This window comes from Rhipicephalus microplus, chromosome 1, assembly GCF_043290135.1.
Source record: "Rhipicephalus microplus isolate Deutch F79 chromosome 1, USDA_Rmic, whole genome shotgun sequence".
In the NCBI taxonomy this organism is placed as follows: domain Eukaryota; kingdom Metazoa; phylum Arthropoda; class Arachnida; order Ixodida; family Ixodidae; genus Rhipicephalus; species Rhipicephalus microplus.
The window spans coordinates 140,274,978-140,289,589 of NC_134700.1; the positions used below are offsets into that span (position 1 = coordinate 140,274,978).

The window sequence follows — 14,612 nt, forward strand, 5'->3', positions numbered from 1 at the left end:
CCGAGATATTTTCTGGCGCGATCGCTCTGCGCAATCGTCAACGTGTGCAGGAACACGCGGACAATTATCAGCACCTATCGTTGAAATGAATTGGATATTGATTATAGTAGATAAATAGATTTTATTTCCAGAAAAACAAGGTTTCTGGTGGATACGGTCGACGAAAAACTGCTGTCAAGAACGTTGACTGGGTTGATGGTTCGTTACAAGACATACCTATTTATTATTTATTTATTTGCAGATAATATCAGCCCTTACATAGAGCTACTACAGGAGTGGAAGTAAAAGTACATGAAAACATAGCGATCCCTCTCAAAACAGAACCGAGCTAATAAATATAATCAGAAGTAACAAGCTAGAGGACAAGACTGAAGTCATCCAAAAAAAGAAAAAAAATGCAACCAAAAACACAACCAAGAACTTAACCAATAAATGCAATAGAGCATGCAGACACAAATAATGCTTTACTAATTACAAACGGGAGTATGTGCTAGGTGTTTAAAAAACATATCTATGGATGAGCATGAAACGGCTCCATCACTCAATGAATTCCAATAATGATAGCTCTTGGGAAAAAGATATACTGTATATCTGAAAGTTGTGAAAAAAAAGGTAGCAACAAAACTAAGAAAAATAACACTAATGTTTGCACAGATGTACAAAAAAAGATCTAACTATTAAAAGAATGATGATAATAATTAATACGATTGGTTACGGCAAGTGAAACACTGGAAAAATAGTTGCGAAAAATAGAAATTACGTTTAGTCATCACATGTTTAAAAAGTGCGTCCGAAGTTCTTTCGCTGAAAAGAGCTTTACATATTACTGTTAAATTAAAATACGTTGCAAGGTCTGCTGTATTGATTGTAGGCTATATTCAATATGAAATCTAAAAACATGACACATGTCATTATTTCTGGTATTGGCGGAAGTGGCTTTAGGTGTGAATGATATAGTAGACGCAAAACATTTCAAAGGCTCTTGTAAAGAAATAAAATCAAATAAATACGCTAAAATTGTAGAGGTATTCTATTTTATTCATTTTAAGATCTATGAAACTGGCCTTGTTGTCTCCAATAAACCCATATTGTGAATATGCCGAATCATCTTCTTTTGCAATGAAAATATTTTCATAATGTTTATTTTTCCAGTAGTCCCACTGACTAGGCTACAACAACCTAAATAGAAAGAAAAAATACTTTTTATAAATGTTAAGGTTTGCTTTCGGTGGATGAAAATACCTACATCTAGATAAAACACCTGTGATAGCTGAGAGATTTCTGGAGATATTTTCTGTGTGTTTATCCGAAGTAAGCTGCGAAAAAAAAGGAACGTTTAGTAATTTAGTTCAACAATTCGCCGTTCTCTACCAGCAAACAACCACGTTTGTTGGCAAGTCAAAAGTTGGCTTTTAGAGGGAAATAACATTATTTAGTTTTCATTGAGTTTGATTTTAGTCAGTTTGCAATCGACCACTCGCATAACTTAACCAGTACATTGTTTTATTGTTCGATTAATTTTTGCGAATTCGGACCAGAAATAAGTGTGTAGTCTTCAGTGTATACGATGTAATGAACAGACGTAAGATATCAGTAATGTCGTTAACGTAGAGGTTAAAAAGCAGTGGACCTAATACGATACCTTGTGCCACGCCGTCTAGTATGGGGAGAAAAAATAGCTTTACGTCTTTTATGTAAACGAATATCTTGCGATCAGTTAAGACTAGAATAATGTTAATGGAATACCTATAAGGCCAATCTGGGATAACATTCACAGTATGATTTATTGATTTATGGAATCGAAATATTTACTACGAAGAAACAAACAAAAGCAGTTAATGTATTAGCTGTAGAGGTTGGCGAAGTGAAAAGATGGCCTTGTCCCCGCGTCTCATACACGCATAACTTGGATAAACAAGCTGACTGCGGAACGTAGAAAGCATCACGAGTAACATTGGAGTATTCCATGACTCGTTATAAAAGTTGTGCTCCACTGATGATCAGATTTCCTGTGGCCGACGCTCTGCGTGGAGTGAGAGATCCTTGCACAAGGAAATTCTATTTTTGGGGCACAAGTTCGTCAGAATAAAAAGTTTTGTCAAGAAAACATTGACGGCCATCTTCTTGAACATCAAAACCCCGTGACAAAATTGTGCAGCGAGTAACTGCGTGGGAAAACGTGCAGAAACAACTTACCAGTTTCATCTTCGTAATCAGCTGAAAATAAAATAACATATGCATAAGATACCTGTGCAAGATGTACAACCGCGTGTCATTCGGTTCATTCCGAAAATTAAGTGCGTCTACGTGGCAAATCGCCATTGTATCTGCCTCGAAGTTGTCGACGCATATACAGCAAGAACAGTACTGTTAGAGAGGTTTAGCAGTGCGCTACGTAACTACACAGCACTTCAATAGGATGTAATGTACTATTATTACACGTAGAAAAGGAGTGTAAATTTTTTGCACTCTAATGCATAACTCTGGCAACTGCAGATATAGTCGCCTGCGCTTACATGCAGGGCAGTAGTGATGAGATGTCGTATCCCTTATTATAGAATTATAAATCAAAGTGAGCAAAAAAAAAGATTGGTCACTTTTACGTTATCTGCGAAGTGAAGGGAACAAAACATGAACGCGCAATAGTTTTGTTAACAAACAAATTGTAGTGAAATCTGTGAGCGTCTTGTCATCCGCTGCAGGAGACTGCTGAAGCAGGCAGTTCACAATATTGCATGTAACAATTATTAGAAAAACGAAGGTCAAGAAATAATGCAATATACATGGTGTACAACCAATCATTAGACCATGTTTAAAAACTCAATCAAAATGCGACCATGAATGTTGCGTGCTATTGCGTGCAGTGAGATGTACTGTTTTATTACGATAACTATTAGGTTCGCACTATCGGATATATATATATATATATATATATATATATATATATATATATATATATATATATATATAATGCTTTTTCAGCGCGCAAAATTGAATTTGGTGACCTCTCGCTTTGCAGCGAGGTGAGTGGCATTTTAGAGTACTAACAGACAGCTATTTATTTACACTATTCACCGTTCACGGTACGCTATCTCAGGGGAATATTGTCCTGATAAGAAAAAAAATGGCAGCATATCCACGGAGTGAATGATGGAGAGTGGGGCGAAGCATTCGTCCGTCCATGCGTCCGTCTGTGTGACCGTCCATGCGTCTGTTTGTGCGCCCGTCCCTGCGTTCTTTCATGCATCCGCCCCTGCGTCCGTTCATGCGTCCATCCATGCATCTGTTTGTGTGTCCGTTCGTTCATCTATTCAACACTCCAAGTCCCACCATATCGCATCTTTTTATCATATATTCCCCATATAGAAGCACCGCCATCCAGCGGACATTCCAAGGACTAAACGAGAGGTGGCACACGCACACTTTTTTACGGCCTACGCTTTGGGTCCACTTCCCACCTTTAACCACCTCGAGTTCATGGTATATTCTAGTTCACTGTATTCATGGCACTGCGACCAAACGCTCGCTAAACCTTTCGAAAACCAAAGAGGTTACGCCCAGCGAGTATAACGTAGCAACCTTTCCCTGTCAGATAGGGCTCAACTTACATGCCAATGGCTGCAAATGAGAAATGAGAGACAGGAGAATTCGGCTTTTACTTTCTTACGGCTTGCGCTTCGTATCTACTTCTCATTTTTAACCACCTTGAGTTCATTCATGGTATATACAAGTACATTGTATTCATGGCACTGCGGCTCAACGCTCGCTAAACCTTTCTAAAGCTAAGGAGGTTACACCCAGCGAGTATAATGTAGCATCCCTTTCTTGTTCAATAGTGCTCAATGTACATGCCAATGGCTGCTAATGGGGATCGCAGCGTGCGCGTTGACTAAAAGCCGAATGCTCATGTCTCTTATTCCCCATTAGCAGCCATTGGCATGTACATTGAGCACTATTTTTTATTGGTAAACAACGCACAGAAGAAATCTCTCACTGGCACCACCTTGGACGTCGTGTTATACCTATTTCGGGCATGTGCCACTGGTGGTTACATACGAGTAACGCCCAAGCCACGCCATAAGGAGCTTCGCCTCTAAAAGTGGTTAACAATTTGGAGTGCGCAGTAGTCTACCATTCGGTTGTCTCTATTAGCAGCGTGACGGCGTAAATGGTATGCTCAGCGCTCCTGTCGTAGCAATACATGTGCTCATCAATTTGTACTGTGCCCTACTGAGCGTTAGTTTTGTGCGCTTATCTTTTGGTGGTCGAACATCCTGTCTCTTCACAAGAAACATTGTGTTACCCAGCGCATGAAGGTCACTTATCACGCCGCACATACCCCAAATTGTGAAAAGAGCGCGGTGTACAAATATCGGCTCCTTTTTTTTTGCGAATGTTCCCGCAGCTTTTTGGTCATTTTGTGGTTTATATTTGACATCATCAGATCCTTGAAGACGAGATTATTCGGCAGATGTTGGAGTTTGAGGTGGGCCATGAATCGTTTGGACATTATCTGAACTTTTGTGCTGCTGCCACCTTGACCAAGCGATATGCACAGCGTCTGCAGCCTTACGCGGCGGGACGAACGCTTCCGGCATAGAAGTCGATGGGGAAGTGCTTTCGACAGATGAATTCACTAGGAGGGCGGACAGTGTACAGACTAAAGTCAAGACTTCCGACAAACTCTTCATTAGTGTGAACCGTCATTAGCAGGTGATGGCTGTTCACAAGGCGAGTTAGCTGAACAACGGGGCACAGATGAACGGTGCAGAAACTTGGCAATCAAGCAACTCATTCTGATTGCGCCGCGAACGCCACTGATGCAAAGGGAACACATGAAGGCAGTCATTCTTCCACCGGGTGAATTGAACTTGGAGTAAGTCAGACCCACAGTGGTGGGTTGGGCTGTCGTAGAGGCAGTAGCCCCTCACTATTGAGTAGAATAATGATGTAATTTTCCACAACTTCATGCAGAATTGGTCGAGGTAAACAACGCAAAAAACTCTGACAAATTAAAGGAAGGACACAAGAGGAGCGCTGCAAATATCGTGGTGGTTAGTATGCGGACTAGAAAAAACGCTGAACGTTGTCAAAATCAGGTCAGTAAGAGCGGCGGACAAAGATTTTGATGTCAGTTCATGCAATACTACCCTCATACACTACGATTAGAGGGTTCATTCGCGATGTCGACCTTGTGGATTGGGCTACTGCACTTCGGCGGAAACTGGTTATTGATCACAATCCGCTGTCTCTAGTCGTTAAAGTAATAAAAAATACGGGCTCGGTAATCATAGTGTTCGACAGCTTGAGAGTACCCAATTTCGTAGTACGCGGCACCTCTTGTCCGTTTTTACTTGCGCCGAAAGCAAGTCGACATATGCTATGCGTGCGGAAAGCTTCGACCTCATACGTATGCCTGTCCTGCGCCTGAGTGCCTTGAACGCCGAGGACGCGTTGTTCGGAATCCTGCAACAGACCATAACTTGGATCCTCATTACAAGCTTTGAGGAGGTCAAACCTGATGACGAATCAACTATTCAGACGGCGGTACCAGGTTGCCTACTTCTTGCCTGTTCGCCGATAGGAGTGAGGCAAGGCGGAGTTAGCAGCAGGATTGATGCAAAAGCAGTCGAGAGCCAATAAAAAACAAGAAATAGTCGAGGCGGCGCAGCTGGCAAGCGTTTCTCCATGCTCTGGATGAGGCTCGTGCTCCCGGAGCTGTTCCAGGTCGGGACGGCGACCATCGTGTGAGACTCTAGCCTCCGCGAACCGCTCTGCGTCTATTGGTAGGTGAGGTGATGCAGCTGGGCACCTGGGGCAACAAGGTCAAGGGTGGAACCAGCACTGGCCAATTGCGTGAGCAGAGCCTGGAGCTTGTGTGTGGTAATAGGAATGAGAACAGGAATGCGCAATTGGAGAAAGAGAAGGAACTTAAAAACAGCCATTGACGAGGTGGTAAAAGAGATAGCCGAACTTAAGAGAAGTTTACAGTCTGGTAACAGAGATAGCTTATATCAGGGTAGCAAATTTGATGGATCGGTGGAGGTACCAAGGCCTGTGGAGGTTTCTGAGAAACATGGTTGATGAGGAGGCACCGGCACCGAAAAAGAGGGCGCTCTCGGCTATGTGGGCACAGTAGAATGTTGGTTCCGAGCGCAAATAAGTGATGGCAACACTGCAGGAAAATGCGAGTCAGGTCATTAATAGATTGGATCACATTAAAGAGATAGAAAATATTACTGGTCAGAGATTTGAAAAAGTTAAAAAATATCTTAGTGGAGTGATAGTGCCTGCTATGAAGCGAGAGTGCTCTCCGCCGCTGGCCCAGCAGTACAAGTCCCCTAGCTGAAACAAACTCAACGCAAGTGGGCCAAATTTATTCAGTCAAGGTAATGGCTTCAGTTAGTACTTCATTTATTATTTGGCAGCCCCGCCGCGGTGGTCTAGTGGCTAAGGTACTCGGCTGCTGACCCGCCGGTCGCGGGTTCAAATCCCGGCTGCGGCGGCTGCATTTCCGATGGAGGTGGAAATGTCGAGGCCCGTGTGCTCAGATTTGGGTGCACGTTAAAGAACCCCAGGTGGTCAAAATTTCCGGAGCCCTCCACTACGGCGTCTCTCATAATCATATGGTGGTTTTGGGACGTTAAACCCCACAAATCAATCAATCGATCAATTTATTATTTGGCAGTGGAAGTGGCAGGGTTTGAATTATAAGAAGGCGTACCTGCAGCTGGTTGTTAGAACGGGCAATGTGAAACCTTAAGCTATCATGACGTCTAGAGTAAGTCGGGAAAACTCTGTCTAGTGTAACCCGAGGGAAATTCTGACGTCTAGTGTTACCTTAACTAACATCAAAGCTAATGAGCAGGGCATACGGCTCGCAACAATCATTTGTAGAAGGTACGCGTACGTTAGGCATGATCTCCACATGGTGGATTGAAGGAATGAATATAGTATGGTAGAGGTGAGCTACGTCGGCAAGCAGCAAGTCAGTGGATTATTTGCCTGTATATCTTCTACCCCTTCCCCCCCCTCCCCCGAAGACGAAACAGAGCTTTATATCTTTTTCGACCTACAGATTCTCGCCAAGGATGCACTGTTGCTCATTAAAAAACTATTCAACCCGCCCAAGAGGAAGTGTCTGCGTATGTTGACGCAAGATGAATTAATTGAAAAGATGCTTACTCGGTGGCGGTGGTAGATAACAAAGGGCGCGTTAGAAATGTTGCTTCCGTTTACAGCAAAAATCTGTGGGTCACTGAGCAGGTGGCCGTTGCCCCAGCAACGGCCACCTGCTAGCACTGATCGATAAGGGCAGTTTTTTTTTTACTTTACTGGCTCTCGTTCTGTGATTACAGCCTGCTCGAGGGCAGTTTTTACAGACCCTACTTACAGACTGCTGCAGGTAAGAACATCATTCGGCACAATATTAAAGGTTCCCGTTGCCAATGGGGTCAGTGAAGAGAATGCCGCGCAACCTCAACGAGATGGCGCACAGAGAGGCATCAGGATTAGTGTGCGTGCAATAATTGAGACAGCTCAATCTCCCACTCCTGAGTTTAGGGACCTGCTCTTAACGTACGAGATAACTAAACATCATTGCCTAGGGCGCAAAAAATTCTCTCTAGCAAATTCAAGACTTGACATGCCAAGATGGCTTCATTAATTAAGACTTGTGCAGACGCGGACGTGCTCTGAACCGGTCATCATGACTAAACTTAATCCGGAATGCAGGTTTTCGATTCATTGTAGTAAGCGTGCGGACTTGGTTCATTTTCACCACATGCTCCAGCACTGCTTGGTGTTGGCCGGTGAGGCTTCTTACGGGGAACAGTGGTGGCAAAAAATTTTGCACAGTAATTTGTCCGCGCAACAACTCGGAGCTGTCCAAAGGACCCGTGTGGCGGTAGAGGAGCTTGACATCTCTGTTCCGACGTGGGAGCAGTCATCATCAGTCTTGGACTAATACTCAAGTCTTTAATAAACTTATTCTTACCGTACAAAGAATGTAGTAATAACCGTGACGTTTGTTAACGCTCGTCATTTGTATACATGTGCGTATGTTGTTTGCGTCATTTCAGCTTGAGCAGCACGTTCATTGTCAAGCTAAGAAAGTTGTTAGTTGGTGCTCGTCCTGTATGTGTTCTTATCGTGCGTGCTTTGTGTTTGAGCAGCTCATCCCTTGTTTTATTCTGCTTGCTGCTCTTCGCGTGACATTAAATTTTGTTGTTATCGCATTCGCTGCTTCATCCTAGCAGCGAAAGACTTTCTTGTGTGTGTCCTCAAGAATCTGCCTAATAATGTCACTTTATTAGGTAACTTTTTAAAAAAATAGGGTGGACAAAAATTTATAATGATAATGTTGTAGAATACGTTGAGAAATGCCCCAGTTTAACCTCCTAGTCGCCAGATATTTATGGTTTACAGCTTACTAAGGAGGTGCGCCAAATAAAAACAAATCTCACGTTACATGCTCGCTCGCACGTCAGTTCGGGTCATGATTCTAATGCTCGCTGAAGATGCGCGTTCGAACAATCAGAGCCTTCCCTTATGTTGTTTCGACCGGGCTGCGATGACATTGATGGCTGTTTGATGAAAACTCTGTTCTAGTGACAACGCAAGCGACAACCGTTGCGTCCGCTTGTCTCTGTCATGGTACGGCACGACGGAAGCATATCCTTTACACGTGGTAAATGAAGGAGCAATAGAATTAAGGCGTACGCAGGCACGAAAGTGGGTACATCATGTTTGATTTTTTTTCGCATTTTGTGGCTATTGGCGGTAAGCAGAAAAATACTACTATTTAATGACAGAAAGCCAGAAACTCTGAGATTGGACGTTTTCTTATCAATTCTAAACAAATCTAAAACTTTCACAATAGCAATTTCGCCTATTAGTTTCTTCACAAATCGAAATCGTAATTGAAGTGGCATAATTATAAAGCAATCAGACATGATGGAAAACAGCATCACTTACACCAGGAAACAGTCATTTGATCGCATTTGATTCAAATGCATTCGATCGCATGAACTCTAACCAGAATTAGCTCGGACACCTCTTACGCAAAAGGGGCTACAACTCTTAAACTGTAGCTCCCTTCACGAGAGGGTGCATGAAACGCCCACGTGCACTGTGTTGATCCCACTTGCTGCGCGTTCCCAGTCGACTTCCTCGGCGGTGCATCAGACGACCAAGCGAGCCGTGTGCATCGCCAGTGTGCAGCATGTGTCACCTTGAAACTCGCTGGCTATGGGCGTGGCTCTTAGAACTGTTTCAAAGCCAAATTAGTAAGTGGTCCCAGAAAGTTATCGGGAAACAATTTTATGGACGCCAGTACAAGAGCAATAAATGAAATATTGCCCTATTTATGCTACAATTTGTTAGTAAACTGCACTACTAACACTGATGTCAACGAGTGTAGCAACTAGTTCGAATGCCTTATGTTTCCGTCATGCCACAGGACCATAGGCAATAGACCATCAACAACCGTTAACATAGCGAGAAGAGAGAATGGTAAAGATTCCCGTCATGTGCTAGCACTAGTGTGGTGGTGCACGTTCCGCGAATTTCTCTGCTCCTATGATCATACCGCTGCGGTAACGAGAACAAGGAAGCTCTGTCAGGCTGGAGTAAGACGACGTGACTTATCGTCACTTGGGCAACAGCTACGATTATCGTAAGTATGCCAACTCAGCACTCGTGCGAAGGCTTTCTTCGCGTAACATTTTGGTGGATATGCGGGGCACCAATACGAAACTTTTCCGGGGATGTCATCTTCCTGCTGCCCCCATGGCAAACCAATTGCAAACGTTTGAGCCAGCGACAATAGCAAACCAGTCTTTAACGTACATGCGAGCAGCCTTCCTGACTCACCTGCGAAACGCTGGGCCATTTGGTGGCAGGGATGAGACTGACGTTGATGAGTGGCTGAAACTGTATGAGTTAGCGAGTGACAGCTACCGGCGCATATTTTGAGGGGAGGATGTCGATCATCGACAGTTGGTAGATCTGTAATTCGAGTAATTACTCTCAATATAAACCATAAAGGTTCCACATTGAAGATCTATACCTGCCTTGGTGGTCTAGTGGGTAAGGTGGTCTAGTGACCCAGTCTATACGGATCCAAAAGTTCGTGAGAACAAAGTTTCTCGATCTGTCACTAAGGCAAATCTGATAATGGTAAGCTGCTTTTTAGAGAGTACACTCATACTATGGAGCACTTTTCTTCTGCTAATAGGCGTTCCGTCAGTTTTTAATTTTTCAGCGTCGACCCAGAAGTTGACATATTGTCCACCGGGGTGTGGTGCTCCGTTGCTGAGCTGAAGGTCGCGGTTGCGACCACGGACCTGCAGTTGCACTTTAGTGGAGGTGAAATGGTAGATGTTGCTGAACTGTGTGTGACGTGACTGCTCAATAAAGAGTACCAAATGGTCGAAGTTCCAGAGTATTCCTCTTCAGCATCCCTCTCAATCGTATAGTGGTTTTAGGCGTTCAACCCAACATTACCATTATTACATTCCTTCATCAAGTCTTGCTATCACCCGTTACACTGTAAGAAATTTTCAGCGGAAATTGCGCCAGCAGAGCTCGAGAAGCTTCGGGGCTGCAGTAGAACATTTCGGTAAACTACGCCCACAACATGAACAATACAGATTATTCTGGAACCAACGTGACCGCTAGCGATAACGCTGTAATATGCAACGGCACAAGTATAATTGACGACGTGCTTCATCGCTTGCCACTTGATCGATGGCCGGTGGTGTGTTGCCGCTATCAGTGTCAATGTGTCACTGTATCTGACCTTCCAGTCACCAGCCAAATAAACAGTTTATTCTTGCACCTACAATCTGATCACTCAATATCTTGGTAATTTAAGTGCAATGTTTTGCATTTGTAATTTTAAATATTGAGTGCTCCCTCACGACAGCTGTGCATGCTCATTTAAATTCTTGCCTTGCATCAAATGCTTTCAGTACTGTTCTAGTACGCTTGAGTTCCAGTGGCCTAATTGATAATCCTGTCTCGGTAACACGGACACTGTCTGCAGTTGCATCACGTATTCCTGCAAGATACTTCTTCTGACTGAAATAACAGTGTGACCATATACATACAATACGATAAACAGTCCTTTTCAAGCCACCATCACAAATAGTGTCGTACTAAACCAGTTTGCCCTAAAACATTTAAAAACAGAGTCATGCATGCAAAACCATGATGGACATGAGACTACCTGCTGCCATCTGAAATAATCGTGATGGCATACGAGCGGCACAATTGCCAGTATATACAAATTTTTTCAACGTTGGAAGATGGCGTGTTGGCAAGTTGCTGTACTGACAGCCAATGAAAATTTGCCTGAAAGGCGGTACGCTGAGGAAATGCACCCCGTCCGTTGAAGTGTACTTTTTTCTATGGGAGTTGGCTTGAAGCACGATGTGAGCTGTTAACGTAGAAGAGTTGCTTAAAAATAAATTGCACAGTCTGATTATGTTTTATGCTAAGACACGCTGAGTTAAATAAAGCGACGTTAAACTTTACTATGACGAGCTTTGGGCATTAGCGCAGTGGTCTCAAACACGGAACCCGAAGAGTGCAAACGGCCCACGCCTTTTCTTGGAATTATGTTTTATGAACTAGCTTGGCTGTACTGACATAGTTTTCTCGCTTATTGCAATAAATAACGCTTTGTTCGCATTTTTGTGAGGCCCTCTGTGTTGCAACTATGGCTTGTAACACATCCGAATGGATCAAAATCCGCATATTTAAAAATGGTGTGATGATACTAGTGAATATGAAATTGATTATTATGTGTTTTGAGAAATGAGGTCAAATATAAACCAAAATGATTACCATACAATATAAAGGGGTTCCGTTTAATGCAAGGTTAAGTAACACTTTGAGGTTAAGGAGGGAAGATGATGGCTTTGTACTGATGCTATGACTGAAAAATGTTTTGTACTGATGCTACGGATGAATAACTCCCCGCACGTCAATCAGTATGTGCAAAGTGATAGAGTAAAAAGTACCGATACTTACTGACGTAGACGTTGGAGGTAAGGAGAAGTAGGATGATCATGAGAATGAACAGGAGTAGAATGCAGCAGTAGATTATGGGAACAATTTCATCTGGATAAGTGTCCTCATCATCATTGGGCGTGTTGATACCACTGCGCAAAATGATGTAATGCAGGCAACAGTTACTTCACGAGTTATTGCTGGACACATTGGCGGCACAACTGCAATTTATGATATATGCTTCCGTGACACCGTAAGGAAAGCTTTCCATACAACATTTTAGCTTATTTGAAGCCATGAGTCAGCTCTACACCATTTTTAAAATATCTTCTCTATGGTAGTTCATATGATGCTTTTTGAAAAGATTAACCCTAAAGGTCGGATTACAAGGGCATGCACTTATACTTAACGAAAACAGTTTTTACAGCGTGAACGGCTAAATTTACAATAAATAATAAGGAAAAACTTTAGGTGAACAAAGTAATGCATTTAGGTGTCTTTTACAGCATTATAACCACTACAGTGTGTAGACCTTTTAGTTGACTTTTGTAGACCTAAGGTTAACTTTCATGTTTGACTAATGCTTTTTAACTTATGTGTACAAGCTCAATGCATCAGGACAGAGGTGTTCGCAGTCGTACCCTTTCATTACTTGAGGTACAAGTAAGTGCAAGCCGCTCTTGTTTTGCAATTAGTACAGCAGTTAAGAACGTGTCCTAGCTCATTTGCATATCAAGCGCCAAGTGATAGAGGAGGCAAAGCGAGTGATAGCACGTATTCGAGGCTGCTGCGCCATGCGAAGACAATTTTACATTTAGCGATACCCGCTACCTAGCACTTCCGTCTCCCCCGGAGCCGACGCGAAGGAAGGGAAGCGCTGGCTGCATTTAAGAGAAGCAGCATATGACGAGATGGGTGCGCAGCACTCATAATGTAGCGACTTCACACCTAGTCTATTCCAAGAGAAGTTGCACCAGTGAGGGTTCGCGATTCAATTCATCATTCAAAGAGTACTGTTCTCAAGTTGGCATATAGAGCCTAGATGAAAATCTGACAGGTCATTGACTCTCATATTCCGAAATTAACGCCCGGTATCTTGTTGGTGAGAGGTAGGCTGGTATCTGTAGTGACGAGAATCTTGAAATTCTCTAGAGTAATCTCTCCCGACTTGTATGTTTGCCCATCTATTATCTAGCCTATGTCTGTTATCCGAATGATATTCTGGTGGAGTTGATGGGTACGGTATATAAAATGGTCTCCGGGGCATACTGCTGATACAAGCCCACAGAGTAGTTCACCTGAGTTCAGCCCTGTGCGTGTACGTAGTAGTCGTCGTCTACAGGGCCTGCAGCTAGAGTATGCTTTTGCTATTTGAAGGCAAGGGGTGGCAGCGCATCAGAAGAGTGAACCAAGCACCAGAAAGCGCTACCGCGTAAACACCAACGCTGCTTGTTGTTAACAAAATCAGGACGGTGAAGGCATTCGCCGAGTGATTTTGAGTACGCCGACAAGTGGTGACCGTGTTTCCATCATCAGTGAGTTGTCCGAAGGGTGTGGTTTGAGAACCACGAGGCAAAGCCAACGTTGTACAAGAAGATTCGTAGTCAGTTCCTCAACGCTTTGCCAGAGCACACGTGAAGGAGAGAGCTGAGTGTACAAGAAAAGACAGTGTAGACACCTCAAATAAAAGGGTGATAACATACATGGGGGACATGGATCAATTTTAAGGCGCGCAGGCCACTCTGTAACTGAAGCGAAGAAAGCTCGCTGACTAATGGGAGGTCTCCAGGTAGGAATTTTAGAAAGCTCTATTGAAAACCAGCTTGCCTCACTTTCAAACTTTCACGATAAATTCGCTGTTATAGATAGGGCCTTGAAACAACATACCAGGCAGTATAACAATGACGCCACGCATTCGAGCGAGGTCACTTCTCTCACGTTGGGACAATATCGGCGTTTTGCGAGAGCACATCAGGGCTGGTATCAAGGAGTAGCTGCAAAGAGATGCAGAAGACTGCTCCACTTGCAGGCCAGCTTTCCTTTGAAAAGGTGGTGCGCGCCAAGGTGCGTCTGGCTGTCCACACTCCCCATGACACTCCAGGATGTCACAACACACCAGCATTGTGTTAAGCGAGATACGCGGAAACAGTGCGACATCCTCAGCCATCCAGTACACCTGGCACGGTGCACCCAACCGAGCAAATGAATGGACAATTCCTGCGTTGTTTCGTTTTGTACCGTTTTTTTGCCGAAGCAATACCGTGGGGGAACGATGTCTGCTGCACACAGAACGAGGGACCCCATTGTTTTCATTGTGGCCTTACCGTTGTGTTGGTCTCCGTACGCTGAATGGCCCTCGACCGCGGCCTCGTGAGTGGCCACCAGAAAAAGAAACCTTCATTTTGACTGGTTGCATTGTAGAATATCCATGAAATGAAGCCTGTTTGTAGTTGCCTGCTCCTTATAGGACGCCAAGCCGAGGCTCATCACGCGGCGCTGCGAGAGGCCGTGCGCACAGTCCTGCAGGTCGGGAAAAGAGATTTCATCGTTCTCCGGAGGTGAGGTCGTTGATCCTCTATTGAGATGACATCAATGAA

The 14,612-nt window shown here is 43.8% G+C and overlaps 1 protein-coding gene across 1 annotated transcript in view; it reads right to left on the bottom strand.

The window, feature by feature from the left end:
- Positions 1-14,106, bottom strand: part of LOC142765774 (uncharacterized) — a 76,718-nt gene extending 62,612 nt beyond the window's left edge. Inside the window, exons 1-3 of the mRNA XM_075867421.1 lie at positions 14,039-14,106; positions 12,037-12,167; positions 2,197-2,217 (exon numbers count right to left, since the gene is read on the bottom strand). Of these exons, the coding sequence (XP_075723536.1) occupies positions 2,197-2,217; positions 12,037-12,167; positions 14,039-14,106 (220 nt within the window). The remainder of the gene's footprint in view (positions 1-2,196; positions 2,218-12,036; positions 12,168-14,038) is intronic.
- Positions 14,107-14,612: the final 506 nt, after the last annotated feature.